We start from the raw sequence: 20,156 nt of genomic DNA, 5'->3' as shown, positions 1-20,156 counted from the left end.
ATGCCTTGATGCACGGCCACCACATCTTGGCACAGTGTTACACCGTCCGAGTTATCTGGATACTTCCCACCAACACCAACCTATCCGAACTCCGGAGATGGGAACTCGCCCTTCAGTATATCCTCTCTTCTTGATATCCGCCAGGCCTCAACCTCTGCTAATTTCAAGTTGCCGCCGCTCATACCTCACCTGTCTTTCAACAACTTCTTTGCCTCTGTACTTCCGCCTCGACGGACATCTCTGCCCTTACTCTTTGCCTTTAAATATGTCTGCTTGTGTCTGTGTATGTGCGGATGGATATATGTGTGTGTGTGTGTGTGTGTGTGTGTGTGTGTGTGTGTGTGTGCGCGAGTGTACACCTGTCCTTTTTTTCCCCCTAAGGGAAGTCTTTCTGCTCCCGGGATTGGAATGACTCCTTACCCTCTCCCTTAAAACCCACATCCTTTCATTTTTCCCTCTCCTTCCCTCTTTCCTGACGAAGCAACTGCCAGTTGCGAAAGCTCGTAATTCTGTGTGTGTGTTTGTGTGTTTTGTTCATGTGCCTGTCTGCCGGCGCTTTCCCGCTTGGTAAGTCTTGGAATCTTTGTTTTTAATATATATATATATATATATATATATATATATATATATATATATATATATATATATATATATATATCAAACAAAATTCACTTCTGAACAAGTTGTGAGTATAGTGCTTACTTTTTGCAGTGTTTGGAACCAGCTGGCACTTACTTTTGAGATATCTGCTGGAGGCTGAAAAGGGGGTGGGGGGGGACAGAAAGTGTAGTAAAAACACCACCACTTATCCAGACAATAAAACTGTGTTTTTTCTACTGCACACCAGTTGCGTAAAGTGTGCCAAATTGGTTAACAAAACACTGTCAATCTTCAGTTTCTGCAGAGTTGCACTGGATCATAAGGTGCATTTTCTGGTTTTCCTTATTCGAAGAGCTACAATTGTCACTGCTGCGGATAATTTTTTTATAAGAAAAAACTCCTGTCTACAATTCAGGATGCCACAGAAGTGTATTTGAAGGTGGAGGGGTCACTGCAGGCCAGCTTTGGTTCATTGCTTTCAATGTTGTGGCAATCCCAGAATGACTGTCACTAATTTTGCATATTGTCGAATATCCAGGATTCTACTGAACATTTTGCAATATGTTGTTCACTTTGTCAGCCTTATAACCACAAGCACAGCCCAAATCTTTCTGCGCATGTTACACAATATACAGGGCATCACACAGCTGTGTTCCTTCAGTTTCTAGTCACATGATTTATGGTCGAGTTACCTGTAAACATCTTTGTACCAGCAGCTTCTAGTCATGTGATGGTTTTTAATGCCATTGAAAAGTTGTCTTTCATTTGCACAAGATTTACAGTAGAGGAACCTGTAAACACGTCTTGATTCATTGCTGTCAAGCTCATAAAAGATTGTCTTTATTTTAGTGTCGTTGGTGCAATTATACTCCCAACATAAGCAAGAACCCCATCGTGTAAGAATAGGTAGAGGGGGGAGGAACAGTGAAGGTGCTTATTCTTTGAATTTCTACACCCATAACAAAACTTTCACACAGATTTTCTTGCAACAAGAAATTAATTTGTCCCCATCAGAGTAACTTGATCACATCTCTTTTGCAATTTTGTGTAACACATGGGCAAGACAAGTGATGTACTTCATACTGGGATGGAATGTCTGAAGCCCCTTGGCTTCTTTAGTCATGTATGAAGCATCATCTGTTAGTCGCAGCAAACATCGTCTCTTCTCACACCATCTGGCCACAGTAGCATTATAGAGTTGTCAAACACAACATCAGTTGTTGATTTGTTTACTCTCTTGAGAGCTTCACATATTAGGAGAAACATTTCTCCAGGCATGTCAGCTGTTTGAACACCAACAACGTCATTCAGAACATTAACGCTCACCCATATCAGTGGTTTCATTTATGGACATCCAGACTGTTTTTGGTCAGTAACACAATTTATATTTTGTTGAGCATCTTCTCACAGGCCACAGATAAATAGCTCTTTCTTAATATAGATTCATCCGGAACTGAATGTGTTGTATACTTCTCCCAGAAATATCTGAGCCATGGATTCTTCAGATTCTGTAATGGGATGATGCAAGACACTATCATCTCACACAAGTCCTTGAAGAGTGCTTGCACGGTTGAAGATGGCCATGGTTGCTCAAATAACAGTGTTTGTCTGTTGTCATCTTTAGCACTTCTCATCTCACAACTGCTGTGTTTGGTGATATTACAGAGTTTTTGCATGTTAAAGTGCTTTTCTCCACCAACTTTAACTTCAAATAATTTAAAAAATAATATTTCCTTGTCAGTGTGTAAGAACATCTCTCCAAGATCACAAACAAAGTCTCACAACTTCAAGCTGTTGGAGCACTTTATTTTTGACATGTTGTACCAGACTTGAGTTTGTACTCAAACTAAAGAGAGTGACCACATGTGCAAGGTTTATGACGTCAGAAGTAGGGATGAGAAAAAGCTACTGGTTAAAACTGATACTGGCATTTTATTTCTGAATAACTGGTATTTTTTGGTTCTTGTTTGATATCAGTTACAACAGGTGTTTTTTTTACTAATAACAGAGTTTTAAAAAAAGTAGCCATAACAGCAGTGCTAAAAGTTTTCATTTTTAAATGAAGCTTTTTTAAAGAAGGAGTAAGTTTTATTTGAAAAATTTGTATTGCTTTGAAATATTGCATTATTAAATAAAATAGGAAAAGCAGTCTGTGTCATTAAAATAACAATGACAGCAGAAATGAGCAATACACACGCAGCATAAGACTTGGTATAGCATTTCTGGGACATCTATTTGATGGTACATATGTACATGCTTGTAGCCCTTGAAAACAGACAAATCAATACGAAAAACAGATCTCTTCATCCTCTGCTTTCACCTTTTAGCACTGATTATTCACAATGTTCAAAAAGGGTATGATCCCCAATTAAAACATAATTTTTTAGCAGAGTTCCAAAAAATTAGGATTAATAGGAGGATACCGGTGATTTTTTGTGGTATTTGACCACATACCACTTTTCTCAAAAAGTAGCAAATGGTGTACAGATTCAGTTTTACTTTATTTGCCTGATTAGTTTAATATTTTGATTCTGTATATCTTGAAACTGAATGAGTCAAAAATTTTTAAACCTTTTTTCAATTTCTACATTTATTACTGGAAATCGTAAAAATAAAAAACTGAAAATCATTTATTTCAGAAACCAATTATTTTGAGCAGTTTTAGTAGTCCAGTTAAACTGGTATTGAAAAATCCATATAACCAAAACTGGTTGTAAATACATAAAACCATGACCAGACACTTTGTTGAAATAATTATTTATTCCATGAGCCACCTTACAGGCTCATCTTCAGATGGTGTACAGGAAGTTACATAGCTATTTCAAAGCCTAATGTTGGGTGCTGGCTTTGTGACAAGAAGATAGCACAAGCTTTAATGTAGTATGGTGAGTATTGTTTATATGCCAATTTTGATCCAAAATTTAGTTTTGTTCTTACTGTGTCAGTATGGGTGGCTTTTGTTGTTAATATCTATCTGTCTACTTCCATTGTGATGGCCAGTTGGTACCACATCACTCTCATTTACAGAATATGTCATGTACACTGTAATAATGGAACTTTGCCAGCATTCAGTATGTGCTATACAACTGTTACTTGTTACAAAAATCTTCACACAGAGATATGACTTAGGCCTACGTTCCTCAGAGATATTATTATTATTATTATTATTATTATTATTATTATTTTTCATGTATTAAAGTCGATGTATGTGGAAATCCTTAAATCAAAACTGGCATTAACATGAAAGCCAAAATAAAATAAATAAATAAATTAGTACAAGAACAAACCTCAAAGGATCTGATGTCTTATTTCTATTCTTATATTAACATAAAATACAGTCCGTTTATGAATAAATACTTTAATCAAGACTGTCATTAACAAGAATATCCAGTAATAAAATAATAAAGAGTTATAGTATTTGCAATGCAGTGCAGCTGTTTGTATAATCATGAATCTTACATTTAAAATTTAAAAAGAAAAACTGTTGAATTATTTCTGTTATATTAACATGCTCTAGAACTTTAGTAAGAGCAGATTCTGTTTGTTTCAGCTAAAGGTAATATGTGTAAAAGTACTGATTTATTTTAGCAGTAGAGGGGTTTGACATTTAGACATACAGTACAGCATTTTTTCTGTGGTAGGATATTTACATTGACACCAAAGTAGTTAAAATGTAAAGAGGAGGAGGATTTGTGGGGGGGGTGGGGGAGGGCAGTGTTGGTTGGTTGATTGATTAACTGATTTGAACTAGAAAACCTTTGAAATTCTGAAGGAAAAATTACCTTTAGATGGAATAAACAGAACTGCCTTTACTAATATTCCAGATCATCTTAATGTAACAACAGTAGTAAGTCAACAGTCCATTTGAAATTTTTTTTCTTGTTTTTAAATTTTAAATATAAAATTCATGGTCATACAAACAGTTGCTGTTCACTGCAGATACTATAACTATGAATTTGGTAATTCTGGGCATCCATGTTAATGCTAATCTTGAATAAAGTAGTTGCTCATAAACTGGCTGCACCACATGTTAATATAAGAGAAGAAATAGGACACCAAATGCTTGGAAGTTTGTTCTTGCACTAATTTATTTATTTATTTTATTTTGACTTTCAAATTAACACCAGTTTTGATTAAAGTATTATCCCATACATTGACTTCAATACATACAAACAAAAACAAATAGTATCTTTGAGTAAAGTAGGCCTATGTCATACCTTTTTGTGAAGAGTTTTGTAACAAGTAACAGTTGTACAGCATGTACTGGATGCTGGCAAAGTTTTGTTATCACAGTGTATATGAATAGATAGCCTGTAAAAGCGGAGATGTGGTGGCAATTAGCCATCACATTTGTAGCAGACAGATGGTTATTAACACAGTAACTACAAAACTAAATTTTGGATTCATATTGGCTCATAAACAGTACTCGTAATGATGCATTAAAGCATTCTCCATCCTCTTGCCACAGAGCCAGAACTTAGCATTACGCTTTGAAATAGCTGTGTAACTTCCTGTACACCATCTGAAAATGAGTCTGAAAAGGTTCAAAAACTGACTCCTGAATAAATAACTATTTCAAAAAAGTGATTGGTTCTAGTTTCATGTATTTACATTGAACAAGCATTCATAGGTTCTTACAGATCCATAATGAATAAGTTTAATCAAATTCAGTTCTTACAGCGATAATTGCCATATCTGATCAGAAGCCACCTCTGTGCGCTTCGAGAATGTTTTGTTCAATCCACACAATAATGTCTTATGTCAGTGAACTGACTAGCATGTTAGGCTCCTTTTTGGCCGTAATCCTGATAAATAAAGCTTTGTAGTAATTGTTGTGTTTATTTTTACAATATCAGCTTTTTACTTTTGTTAGTCAGGGTATGAAGTATGTTGGGTTACTGCAACTGTTTGGGTCAATCCATACCAATTGGTCCAGCACTGGTTGCTTAACCATCTCAGAAAAATTTTATATCTGCTGGGTGAATTCCCCAATGTTTAGTAGTCACAAAAATATTTTTTTAAAAAAATTTATTGTTTAGTATTTTATAATGGCAGCCGTATTTGTTTCCGGCCGCATGTGTTTTTTGTATTTGCAAGCATCTACATTTTTTTACAATTATTCAGTAGTGGATTGTCCTGAGCCTTTCAGATAGAATGCATTTAGTTCATCACACTCTGGGCTACAAATTAACATCATTATCACTTAACCAAATACATTCTTTAATATATTTTTAATAGTTCAAAGCTATCAGCCACAAATTAAAAAAAACTAAGTTTTTGAAAAGTAGTTGTCCAAAGAAAGATTAATTTCCCAGCTTTAATACTACTTTTTTTATTATACTGTATAATGTAGTTACTTTTTATGGAGTATCAATGGTAAGCAGCTTACATTTAAAAATTACGCTATTTTAAAAAATTGATTTTTTTAATTTTTCCATTTTGTGGCCTGCAATATCTATGTTTGGGGACAATCTGAAAATTTCACAGTTAATAAACCTTTATGATATCAAACTTCAGTATAAATTTCAACTTTGAGATTCAATTAGAAGTTATGGAAAAAATATTAAAAACATGAGTCAAAAATAAGTTTTTTAACATCTCGAATATCTGGTAGGCTAATTAAATAAAGTATACCAATTGCATAATGTAACACACCACATTATGCTAGCTAATAATTATTTGTCGAAACAATCCTGTGGTAATTGCTTCAGCAGGCTAACAGTTGCATTTGCAAGCCTGTACAAGTCTGATTGTTGTGTTTCCCCTTACACCAACAGTTGTCTACTCACACTTATTTAGCTAGAAGTTCTTGAAATGTGCAGTTGAAAAATGGTGTCTCAGTGTTCTGTTGATGTTATTATTAATGAAGCATGTCATAAAAGTGTGAATGGAGTGTATCCTAAATGCATTACTTTAATCGAACATTACAGTGAAGAAGAAAAATTATTGTTTTACTTATGAGTCAGTCCAGAGGTCAAATCAACATGCGAGTACCATGAAATGAAATACTTAAAAAAAAGTTCATCACCTTTTTGGTCAGTCTTGCATAGAGCCTTTAGAGAAACATAAGAAACTTATAACAAAAGATCCGTGAGAAATAACATTTGATCATTATTCTAAAAATAAAAGACCTTTTGTCAATCTCATATCATAGATATGTCTGCTTGTGTCTGTATATGTATGGATGGATGTGTGTGTGTGCTCCTGGGATTGGAATGACTCCTTACCCTCTCCCTTACAACCCACATCCTTTCGTCTTTCCCTCTCCTTCCCTCTTTCCTGAAGAAACAACCGTTGGTTGCGAAAGCTTGAATTTTGTGTGTATGATTGTGTTTGTTTGTGTATCTATCGACCTGCCAGTGCTTTTGTTTGGTATATATAGAAACTTCCACATGGGAAAAATATATTAAAAACAAAGATTCCAAGACTTACCAAGCGGGAAAGCGCCGGTAGACAGGCACAATAAAATCCCGGGAGCGGAAAGACTTATCATAGGGGGGGAAAAAAGGACAGGTGTACACACACACACACACACACACACACACACACACACACACACACACACACACACACACACACACACACACCCATCCATCTGCACATACACAGACACAAGCAGACATTTTCAACATATATATAACATATATGTAACAAAATGTCTGCTTGTGTCTGTGTATGTGCGGATGGATATGTGTGTGTGTGCGAGTGTACACCTGTCCTTTTTTCCCCCTACGGTAAGTCTTTCCGCTCCCGGGATTGGAATGACTCCTTACCCTCTCCCTTAAAACCCACATCCTTTCGTCTTTCCCTCTCCTTCCCTCTTCCCTGAAGAAGCAACTGTCGGTTTCGAAAGCTCGAAATTCTGTGTGTGAGCTTGTGTGTTTTATTTATTGTGCCTATCTACCGGCACTTTCCCGCTTGGTAAGTCTTGGAATCTTTGTTTTTAATATATTTTTCCCATGTGGAAGTTTCTTTCTATTTTATTTACATATTGGTCACTTGTGAGCTACATTTTCTTGTTTTTATGTCTGTGTCCTGTAAGATACGACAAATATATGCATTTTTGGCAAGGGTTGGCCAAAATATGATATACTATTAAGAAAAGAAAAGTGACTTTATATGCAAAATAAGAATAAATCCTGCTACACTACAACACCTGGATTTGTGCATAAATTGTTGTAAAATTTACTCTACAGTTAAAGACAAAAATATGGCTTGTCATTAAAATCTGTGCCATAATTATGAGAATGCTTTCTTTTGAAACACTTTGTGCATTGTTTGGGCCCATTATATGCAGGTTTATTTGCTCTCTGGTGGATTATTTTTGAAGATTTGTTTTTTAGCCAAATCAGATGTGCTGTTTCAATAAATGTAATGTAATCTAATGTAATGGATATGTATATATTCAGTTTGAACATAAAACTGAAAAGCAGCGAAATCTGAAAATAAAAAAGAATATGATTGGAAAATAAGCTATCCAAAAATAACACCACAATTACAAAAAAAAAAACCGTTGGTTGCGAAAGCTTGAATTTTGTGTGTATGATTGTGTTTGTTTGTGTATCTATCGACCTGCCAGTGCTTTTGTTTGGTATATATAGAAACTTCCACATGGGAAAAATATATTAAAAACAAAGATTCCAAGACTTACCAAGCGGGAAAGCGCCGGTAGACAGGCACAATAAAATCCCGGGAGCGGAAAGACTTATCATAGGGGGGGAAAAAAGGACAGGTGTACACACACACACACACACACACACACACACACACACACACACACACACACACCATCCATCTGCACATACACAGACACAAGCAGACATTTTCAACATATATATAACATATATGTAACAAAATGTCTGCTTGTGTCTGTGTATGTGCGGATGGATATGTGTGTGTGTGCGAGTGTACACCTGTCCTTTTTTCCCCCTACGGTAAGTCTTTCCGCTCCCGGGATTGGAATGACTCCTTACCCTCTCCCTTAAAACCCACATCCTTTCGTCTTTCCCTCTCCTTCCCTCTTCCCTGAAGAAGCAACTGTCGGTTTCGAAAGCTCGAAATTCTGTGTGTGAGCTTGTGTGTTTTATTTATTGTGCCTATCTACCGGCACTTTCCCGCTTGGTAAGTCTTGGAATCTTTGTTTTTAATATATTTTTCCCATGTGGAAGTTTCTTTCTATTTTATTTACATATTGGTCACTTGTGAGCTACATTTTCTTGTTTTTATGTCTGTGTCCTGTAAGATACGACAAATATATGCATTTTTGGCAAGGGTTGGCCAAAATATGATATACTATTAAGAAAAGAAAAGTGACTTTATATGCAAAATAAGAATAAATCCTGCTACACTACAACACCTGGATTTGTGCATAAATTGTTGTAAAATTTACTCTACAGTTAAAGACAAAAATATGGCTTGTCATTAAAATCCGTGCCATAATTATGAGAATGCTTTCTTTTGAAACACTTTGTGCATTGTTTGGTCCCATTATATGCAGGTTTATTTGCTCTCTGGTGGATTATTTTTGAAGATTTGTTTTTTAGCCAAATCAGATGTGCTGTTTCAATAAATGTAATGTAATCTAATGTAATGGATATGTATATATTCAGTTTGAACATAAAACTGAAAAGCAGCGAAATCTGAAAATAAAAAAGAATATGATTGGAAAATAAGCTATCCAAAAATAACACCACAATTACAAAAAAAAAAAAAAAAAAAATACTGCCCCTTCCCATTAGCTACACGAAGCTCACGTACTGTCAACCCATGAGCAGTGCAGAAGCACAGAAGTAACTGGTGCCAAACTCCAATCTAGATTTTAGGCTAAGTTGTTATTCAAAAGTTATCATCTTGTCTGAAACATTGACAAAGAAATTATTGTGACAAAACTGTCATTTGTGTGTTTGTGGATACTAGTGTCCATCAGGTTTAACATTTCAAATGCCACCTACTAAGCCCTGTCCCAAAATTCAAGATCCTGTCAACTGAGTTTAACATTCCAACCTCACCAAGCGTGGGGAACCTGCGTCTCATACGAACTGTTGTTTCCTGATTACTGTGACAGCTCTGCTGATTCTGATGAAGTGCTTCTAAGTTGTATAACACTAGTTTTAGTTTGCATGTTCTTCTTCTTCTTCTTTTCACCTGCTTTATCTAGCGAAAAACACAAATTGTGTATATTGGGTACCACATTTGGACATAAAATAGTAGAAATTATTGATTGTGAATAACCCACTAACTTGTTTGTACACCAATTCTTGGGTGAAGGCTAATTGAACTTAACAGATTTTAATTTCAGCAGAATTCCTCTCAGGTGGATTTTATCCACTTTTAAATTAACTTCTACGTGAAAATATAGCCTGCAGTCAATAAATAGCATAAGTGAAATTTATGTTTTCTTATTTATTCGTCTCCTATACACCGTACATATCACATTATTACACTAAAAATACGTCATATTCAATATGGGAATATGGAATCAAATATTAGCGGTGAAGTCTTGTCTTGCCAAAGACAACAACATAGCATGCTGGTAAAAAACCTTTTAAAGAAGATAACAGATTAAAAGTCATCTTCTTTAGTGCTGCCTTGAACTACAGCAGAACACATTAAAATAAAACAGTGAGCTTAGATGTAAAAAAACCTTTTAAAGAAGATAACAGATTAAAAGTCATCTTCTTTAGTGCTGCCTTGAACTACAGCAGAACACATTAAAATAAAACAGTGAGCTTAGATGTAAAGGGAGAGGAGGTAAGTTGTTTTACAGTTTAAAAAAGTGTTGTAATTAAAATGAAATTTATGACTGAGGTGGTTAGGTGAAGGTTAGCAGAGAATAGGTGCTTAGGTTTATTTGATTGCTTAACATAATATAAAGACAGTGTGGCAAATGACTCCTTAGGTAAAATACTTCCAACAAATTCAGCTTTTGACTTTTGTTAGTTAAGGTATGAAGTATGTTTGGTAGCTACAATCTACCGTATTTACTCGAGTCTAAGCCGCACTCAAATCTAAGCTGCACCTGAAAAATGGGACTCGAAATCAAGGGAAAAAAAAATTCCTGAATCTAAACCGCACCTGAAATTTGAGACTCGAAATTCAAGCGGAGAGAAAAGTTTTGGGCCGCACCTCCAAATAGAAACAAAGTGGGTCTGTTGTAATGTGTGAGACAATTTAGGTCGAATGAATGATGATACAGCTATAGTACTTTGGTTCGAATCATAAGCTTAGCAGTTAAGCTTTACCAGGTAGCCACTGCTATGCGTCAGGCGCCCTATCCGTATTTATACGGGTACCCTTCATTTTTCACCTGCTTCGTCTGGTTTGAATTGATTGCTTATTTTTCTTTGGTCTGATAAGTGCCGTTCTCTTTGTTATAGGTGTTTATGTAAGTCTAAGCAGAAAAGGCATTACTGTACTGTGTCATGCATTGTTTGTCGCATTCTGATAATGAGGGTTTACAACCTGTCGCCGCTCGCGGCACAGCTTGCTGTTTGCGCACTACCGCGCTTACAATTTAAAAAGAGATAGAGGAATTGTCTCATTAGCAAAACAGTGCTATTTTTTGATACTTACACTGCTGCTTTATTTGATAATGATCAACAAGAACCAAATAATAGATAGTGCATGATAGATGATGTTCTGAACGAGAGTTTAGCAAAAATTTTTCTCTGTTTGAAAATCTAGTCAATTGCCGTGCTCCATTTCTGACTGTATTACTATTAGGCATAAGAATAATACGAATATAAACATGACATGATATGAATATTCTTCCGCATTTGCTGTTGTCGCACTCTAGTTTCATAATTTATTATTCAGTCAGGATTTAAATGAGATAGCAGCAGACACAAAAGAATACATGGCAAAATGTTTATATTTGTATTATTCTTATGGTGAACAGAACACTGCATGTGATTCACAATTCATAAAAGTTCCTATTAATAGTGTCTCTTCTCACAGGTAAGAAAAAATTCAGAATGTACAGTTGGCCATATTGACAAACATCCCAAACAGTCTTGCCAGTCGGATTTTCATAGTACATTGAAATGCTGCTACATTCGAAGATGAACAATACGGAATTTGTATTTACTTCGTTGGATAATGTATGAAAAAGTAGTGGTCGAAACTCGGGGCTGAAAAAAAAAAGCTCGTCTTCCACCATTTTTTTTTTTTTTTTTAATTTATTTACTGACTCAGAAGTTTTGGCGCCAGTATTTATCTTTGTGCCTGCAAAGCATGCCTGTGTAGCGCTACATATATTCGATGGCAGAAGTTAGTTGTGGCGGCTCCTGCCAACATTTTTCAGAACTTCCATTTACTTTGCACTCGATTCTAAGCCACAGGTGGTTTTTTGAATTACAAAAACCGGAAAAAAAGTGTGGCTTACATTCGAGTAAATACGGTAACCATAAGCCACCAGTATTCTGTTTTCAACTTGGGAAGTCCCAAGCAACACATCAGCTATTTCATGTTCACAGTATAAGCACGAAGGTAGATTCTCAGCATAGCAGGCACTGACATTAAACTGCTATCCACTTGGTATCGTAGAGGGACCTGAAGATGGTGGAATGTAATACCAAAATCAGTTTAAAATATGACCTACAAATACAGCTGCAGGTATCGTCCCTACTATGTAAAGTTATACATGGTCCAGTCATTTTAAAGTGGCGACCGTCTTTGTTCGGTGTGAACATGTAATAACCACTCACAGATGAGGCAGGTGGACTAGCAGTGCTGCAACTCTTTATAAAAGTCTATCAGGAGGGTGGGGGGGGGGGGGGGGGGGGTGGATATAATGTGGAAACAGAGCAATTTATCTGGCATCCAAAAGATCACGATCATTATCTTTCACGCCAAGGGCGGAAGCATTTCCGAAGTGAGTATGTTTGTAAACTTTTTGCGTGCTTCTTTGGTTAAAGTATTCTCTACATGGCAAAATTGTGCTTTCCAAAACTGGCATCAGACCAGCTGTGGTGCTTTGCAGAATGTGGTTGACAGGGGTGAAAGATGGCTGCAGATACATGTTAGGGCAACTACACGTGCAGCTATTCAGCAGCTCAACAACCAGATGACCCAAGAGCTACCAACAATGCCTCCTCCACAGCTGTTCAGCGAATCTTGCTGTGTATGGGCCTTGGCAGCTCGTGTCTGGTTCACGCACCCATACTGACTGCTGTTCATTGGCAACGAACGCTGGAATTTACACGCCAGTACCGCAACTGGACATCCGCTGATTAGTGACAGGTGGCCTTTACAGATGAATCATATTTTATGCTCCATCAGACAGACGACGAGCACCTCGCAACAATTTGCAGAAGTATCCCAGCTGGAGGAGGAAGTATTGTGGTGTGTGTAATGTTCTGCCAGTATTCCCTGCGTGGTTTCGTCATTCTGGAAGGCACAGTGGATTGACACAGGTATCCATCTGTCCTTGGGGACTATGTCCACCCCTACACGCAGTTTATTTTTCTTCGGCATTATGTAGTCTACCAGGAGGGTAATGCAACATGTCACATAGCTCGCATTGTACGTGCGTCGTTGAAACAGCACCGGGATAAGTTAACTGTACTCCCATGACTACCAAACTTTTCGCATTTATATCCAATTGCCTCGAGCTGATTTTCACGCCACGGATCCCCAACTGAGAAACCCAGCACAGCTGGTTATGGCAGTCATGTCAGCATGGTTCCACTCCCCTTTCAGAAGTTTCTTTACTCTCTTCCTGCATGTCTCAAAGCAGTCCATATTGTGAAAGGTGGTTATTCATTCTGTTGACTGGTGGTTTCATTAATGTAACTGGACAGTGCAGGAACAGCTATTGTTGTCCCTCAATTTATTGGAAGGCTGATGTACTGAGATCTTGTGACAGAGTTATGGGAGAGTGTTGAGACAAAAAGTTACAGGAAGCATTTTCAGAAGTTGTCTTGCTCCACGACAGTGCCCCAGCCCATTCTGCTCAGATCACAGTCACACATGCTGCTTCTTGAGCTATCAACTTTTGCTGGCCTGCAGTATTCTCCTGATATAGAACCCAGTGATTCCCCCCCCCCCCCTCCCCCCCCCCCCCCCCCCCCCCATTATAGCTGGAGAAACCATTGCAAGACAGGACTTCCAAACTGATGACAAGGTGAGTTTTGAAGGCAAAAAATTTCCTAAACAGCCAGACTGCAGACTTCTGCAGCTGTGGTCCCTGCTGAGTCGTCCACCATTAGGAAAAATGCATGCATGGAAATATGTAGAGGAGGGCTGACACTGTCACCAAGTTTTGTGGTCACAACTGACTTTTGTGATGTCATAATTAAAAGTTGACAACTGCCACAAATACAGAGTAAAAAGTTGTTTACTCTGCATGAAGCTTGCAGTTACATTTATTCTTGTAACTGGTTCCTCATGCGTGGTGGCACAACTGTGAAAACCGAATCCCAGTCGCAACCAAAAAATTGCTGTATATCTAACATCTGTACCTACAGAACTATGAAGCAGCTCTGCCCTAGTATGAGATTTTCACTCTGCACCGGAGTGTGCTAGAGCACTTGCCCGCGAAAGGCAAAGGTCCCGAGTTCGAGTTTTGGTCCAGCACACAGTTTTAATCTGCCAGGAAGTTTCATACCTCTGCACTAGTCAGTTCTTCTTCCCATGCTGGTGATATTTTCTATTACATCAGCAGTCCGGTGATTTCTTCTATTACATCATCAGTCCACCTTCTTCTAGGTCTCCATTTCCATCTAGCAGCATTGAACATAAATTTTACATAGTACTACTTGCTCAAAGGGTCTTAGAACTCTCTTGTCATCCTCTGCCAGAGCATGTACTTCTGAACAACGTGTGAAAAAAGGTCAAACTATGAAGTCATATATAGGAGTTCCATTCTTCTTGTAACAAGGCTGTTTTTGAGGAGCTGTAAATTTCTGAAGCTAGCTCTGGTCCCCCCTGCTTGTATCCTTTTGTGGCCTTTCCAATGCTGTTATCGTTTGATATTAAGACTCCCAAGTAACTAAAAGAGCACGCTCTTTTGAAACATTTCCCACTTATGTTTGGATTTTTAAGGGTTCTTCTGGCCTTTGAGTGTGACATTACCATATGTTTTTTCATGTACTATGTGGCCAATTTTTAATGCTTCTGTTTCCATTGCCAGGCGTATTTCTTTAATTATGTTGGCATGTCTTCCTACTATTTCAGTGTCTGTGGCCCATGCGTGTATCTGGCTAGTTTTCATAAATATGGTGCCTCTTCTATTTATCTTTCTTACTACACTATGCAAGCTCATATTGAATAAGACAGTGGAGGTTCTATCACATTGCTTCAGTCCTCTGTTGAAGATAAAGCTTTCACTTGCCCTGTTAAATATTTTTTCTTTAGCTCTTGTCTCTGTCATTGTCATTTCAATTAGATATATTAGTTATATAAATTTTTAGATATATTTTTCCCACATGGAATGTTTCCCTCTATTATATTCAGATATATTAGTTAAGCACACATACCAACTTCTCTCAATGCTCTGGTTCATTTCTTGCTGATTTATACTAAACTCACATCCTTTCATCTTTCCTTTTCCTTCCCTCTTTCCTGATGAAGCAGCTGCCGGTTGCAAAAGCTCGAAATTCTGTGTGTGTGTGTGTGTGTGTGTGTGTGTGTGTGTGTGTGTGTGTGTGTGTGTGTGTGTGTGTGTTATTTATTGTGCCTATCTACCGGTGCTTTCCCGCTTGTGGAAAAGCGCTGGTAGACAGGCACAATAAAATAACACACGAACAAATACACAAAATTATGAGCTTTCGCAACCGGTGGTTGCTTCGTCAGGAAAGAGGGAAGGAGAAGGAAAGATGAAAGGATGTGGGTTTTAAGGGAAAGGGTAAGGAGCCATTCCAATCCCGGGAGCGGAAAGCCTTACCTTAGGGGGGAAAAAAGGATAGGTATATATTCGCGCGCACATACACACAGTTGCGAAAGCCGAAATTTTGTGTGTGTGTGTTTTTTTTTATTGTGCCTATCTACTGGCGCTTTCCCGCTTGGTAAGTCTTGGAATCTTTGTTTTTAATATAAATAAAATAGAAAGAAACTTCCACATGGGAAAAACACATTAAAAACAAAGATTCCAAGACCTACCAAGTGGGAAAGCGCCGGCAGACAGGCACAATGAACAAAACACACAAACACACACACAGCAGACATCTGCTTGTGTCTGTGTATGTGCGGATGGATATGTGTGCGTGTGTGTGTGTGCTAGTGTACACCTGTCCTTTTTTTCCCCCTAAGGGAAGTCTTTCCGCTCCCGGGATTGGAATGACTCCTTACCCTCTCCCTTAAAACCCACATCCTTTCGTCTTTCCCTCTCCTTCCTGAAGAAGCAACCATCGGTTGCGAAAGCTAGTAATTCTGTGTGTGTGTGTTAGTGTGTTTTGTTCATTGTGCCTGTCTGCCAGCACTTTCCCGCTTGGTAGGTCTTGGAATCTTTGTTTTTAATATATATATATATATATATATATATATATATATATATGTGTGTGTGTGTGTGTGTGTGTGTGTGTGTGTGTAGAATATCCCCTACCAAATCTGTCTTTATTTCTCAACATAATCACTCCTATTGTTTAAGCACTTATCATATCTGTCAGTGAGCTCTAGAATTTCTTGTGTCATTGTCAACCACTGCCAGCCCATTGACTCATTTGTGCACTACATTCTTCACCTCTGCACAACTTCCAAAATGTTTCCTGCACAGGGATTCCTAGAGCCCCTTGAAACAGTATCTTGCACTGTTTAGTTCTTCACTGGATTCTTCAAAAGGTCTGTGGTGAATGATGGATATCTGCATTATGGCCATTTATTTGCCCATTGTTGGACATTTCACGCCACTTTCTTACATGTCTTTTGTTGTTACTATGTCATCGTCCATATCCTTTATTTAATCATATATTTCTGTATGTTTCGCCTTCCGAGCGTTCAAAAATCGGATAAGACCTCTGATCTCGCACTCAGCAAGACAGTCTGTTGGACAATTCATTTTAAACAATCACATAATGCACAATAACTAGCTATTTCAACTTGCATCCACACAGCACTGAGAGAAGGTGTTAAAGAAACCATTTGGATTTGCAGGGAGCATGCGTTGTTGAATGATTGACAGGCATAGCAACAAGACTGACAGTATGTCAAAACTGGACATATTTGTCACAGACAAATCCTCCTCATTTGTAGAAAGTAAAATGTTTCTCATCTGTTGATCACTGTTTTTTGTTATTTCAAACTGACAGGTTGTGGTAAGGATAGCCCATCTTCCGATCTCCCAAGCAGTGTAAAAATGGATGACAGTTGGGCTCTAGTCCTGTGTTTACGATATTACAGAGCTAAAAAAATTATGATCACAATAAAACATTGTTGTGTTGTGTTGTATTGTATTGTAATCAGATAGAAAGATCTTCTGTTTCAATTACTACAGAGCTAAAAATTTCAGTATTGTTACAATACAGTGTTCTTCTAATGCGTAGTACTCTCCAAATTTGTCTGTTTTAGACCACTCACTACTATGTATTGTGTCTCAATGTCTTTCTTTATGAAAGTTAGTTATGTAGATAGGCAAGTAATGTGTTCCATGGATCATTTTGCACTGTAGATCGTAATGATGTGGAATGTGTCATTCACATTGCAAATTAATTTGTACATATGCTTACATTCTGAAACTTTCTCAGTTTGCTGTCAAATTTTACTTTGCTATCTCTCAGACATTTTATATCACTGGTAAGTGATCAAAAACTTTTGTTCAGCATTATGCACCTCTTTTTCTACTAAAGACAACCTTCATGTGGAGTAGTGGATGTCATTTTCCTTCTAGTATTGTAATTATGTATCTCATTGTTCCTTTTGAACTGTAGTGGATTATTTACATCAAACTTCATGAGGGATCAAATATACTGTGAACCAGCAGTCAGAATGCCCAACTCCTTAAACAGATGTCTACAAGATGATCATGAGTGAGCACCACATATTATTTTTACTGCTCACTTTTGCACAGTGAAAGCTTTCTTTCTTAAATATGAGTTATACCAGAACATTATTCCATATGACATTATTGAATGAAAATATGCAAAATATGCCAACTTACTGATTTGTCTCTTTGCCAAGATTTGCAATGATTGTGGGTGCAAATGTGGCTGAACTAAGTTGTTTCACGTATTCCAAAATGTGTTTTTTCCAATTTAAATTCTCATCAATATGTACCATTAAGAATTTTAAATTTTCCACCCTATTTATTATTTCCTCGCCATTTGTTACATGTATTGGTTGTGTAGTACCTGTAGATATGCAGAACTGAGTATGTTGTGTCTTTTTAAAACTGAAGGTGAGAGCACCCCCAGAAAACCAGTTAGTGATACTTTGTTTACCATTTCTTCTGTTTCTATGCATATGCTTGGATTGATTACAATACTAGTGTCATCTGCAAAAAGAACTAACTCTACTCATTTTGTACTAGATGGAAGATGGTTTACATATATGAGAAACAGCAGTGGACCTAAGATTGAAGCCTGGGGAACCCCATATCTGATTTCTCTCCAGTCAGAATTAAGCCCCTGGACTGTATTGCATGAATCACTAAGTACAACTTTCTGCATCCTTTTGGACATTATCCAGTGCCTTTTTGACATTATCCAGTGCCATAAAACGCCAGTTTATCTAGGAGAATACTGTGATTCACATAGTCGAATGCCTTGGAGAGATTGCAGAAAATACCAACTGGCACTATTTTATTATTTAATGCTTGTAAATTCTGGTGAGTGAATGTATAATTGGCATTCTCAGTAGAGCAATCCTTCTGAAGCCCAACTGTGATTTGCTAAGGAGAATGATGCCATCAATGAAACAGATTGTTAGTTATTGATATCTCTCTGATCACCTTCTTAAAGTGGTACTCATTTTTGTTACCAATTTATTTACTACTGTGTTTTTTCGTTTGTCAATACTATCAAAAATCCCTCACTGCTCTCATCATTATCGGTTAGCATTGTACTGAGACAACATTATGCAAGATGGGTGATCAGTAAATAACACAATATTCTGCATATTCAGTTATTTGTTTGGTATTGTGAATGAGGCATATTTATGCATACAGTAATATCAGTCTGAGAAAGTTTTTGTTATTGTTACTGGTTGGTTAGCTTTAGTGGTGATACTTTCTGATCAGACAACTATTTACATAGTTTATGAAAGTATTAAATGAAAGATATCCAGTATGCCTAGAGACCAAATTTTGGAGGTGTTACCTTTAACATGTTTGTTCAAAACATTATCAACCTGCTCCTTTGGCATCCATGTGTTTAATTAAAAGCAGAAATGTTTTTGTTGTCTATTCTACCACAATTTTTTTTGTTCCTTGTGAGATTAGGGCTTTGGATTATAAATTGTATTGAATATTATAAATCTTGTGTGACATATTGCATGACACTGAGCAAAAAAGAAGTTTCTGTGCCTGTTTTGCTTTCCTACAGGTGTTAAAAGATGAGTTATTCTTTTTTCATGATGTGTTAGCACTATGCATAAATCTTTGTGTATGCTTCATTTCTCTGAACTGTTTCTCACAGTGTCACAATTGTTTCCGTAGATGTGATCCTGCTGAAAGTCAGGTGGAGGTGTTTGGCTTGTGCTGAAGAGACTAGACTAAGCTGCTTTTCTCACACGTTAACAGTGCCTGTCGAACGGAAACTAACACTGGTGTGTGATGTGTGCAGTCAGGTTGTTGAAGTGCAAATGGGACAATACCTGGGAGTAACCTTTTTATATGCATGTGCTGTTTCAACATCTACTGCTGTTCTTCATTTGCTTTTGTGTCAGTGTAACACAAAAATGTTGATTTTAGGCTTTCTGTGTACGTAACCAATTACATGTGAACTTGTAGAAATATCATTGATGATAATTTCGAGACATAAATCGACTTGTACCTAACACACTATCTTCCAGTTATGTTTAATGTTATCCTCGGTTCAAAAAGAAATAAGAAACATTGTTGTTAAAACTTACGTTCTGTAAATTCTGCGTAACTGTGTGAGTGTCTGTGTGTTCTTTTCCAGATACCTGTAACACTAGAATGTTATTAAATGTAATAAAGTTTTTCTGGAAACTCTGCGAAGTTTTGGTAAAAAAGAAAAAAAAAGAGAATTAATTTGAGGGCACGGAAAAGATTTTAAAAAAAATAAGAACCCTTTTTCTCCTCTGCGAACTCAATTACGTAGAACTATAAGCTGAGTTAATGAACAATGGCACTTTTAAAACATTGACTTGGAGAGACAGTTGAGGAAACGACCCATTAGTTGATATCATTACTGCTGACATACTACCTAGATATTCTGCTGGGAATTTTTACCAGTTTGCATGAGCTGCACAACTTCTTATTTTTTTCCACCTGTTTTGTATGTAATCACGTGTAGCACACTGGCGTGCAAAACCTAAGGACAAAAGAAACTTTGGCATGATGTGTCACTGCCAAGTACCTCAGCACCTTAAAACGTGGACCATATGCAGAAACAACTACAGAAGGTCACTGAAAGAAATACACAAACAGATTGACAGAAATG

At 37.2% G+C, this 20,156-nt stretch overlaps 1 protein-coding gene across 6 annotated transcripts in view; it reads left to right on the top strand.

The window, feature by feature from the left end:
* Positions 1-20,156, top strand: part of LOC126293740 (serine-rich adhesin for platelets-like) — a 396,910-nt gene that overhangs the window by 248,517 nt on the left and 128,237 nt on the right. The window contains exon 16 of one of the 6 annotated variants that reach the window (XM_049987090.1): positions 19,187-19,707. The exons of the other annotated variants lie outside the window; for them this stretch is intronic. Within the exon in view, the coding sequence (XP_049843047.1) occupies positions 19,187-19,192 (6 nt within the window). The 3' untranslated portion in view covers positions 19,193-19,707. Of the gene's footprint in view, positions 1-19,186; positions 19,708-20,156 lie in introns of those variants that run through there. 6 annotated transcript variants of the gene reach the window in all.

Source organism: Schistocerca gregaria, chromosome 10 (genome assembly GCF_023897955.1).
Source record: "Schistocerca gregaria isolate iqSchGreg1 chromosome 10, iqSchGreg1.2, whole genome shotgun sequence".
NCBI classification, from domain to species: domain Eukaryota; kingdom Metazoa; phylum Arthropoda; class Insecta; order Orthoptera; family Acrididae; genus Schistocerca; species Schistocerca gregaria.
Note: the sequence above shows the minus strand (reverse complement) of the source record. Positions and strands in the feature narration are given on the sequence as shown.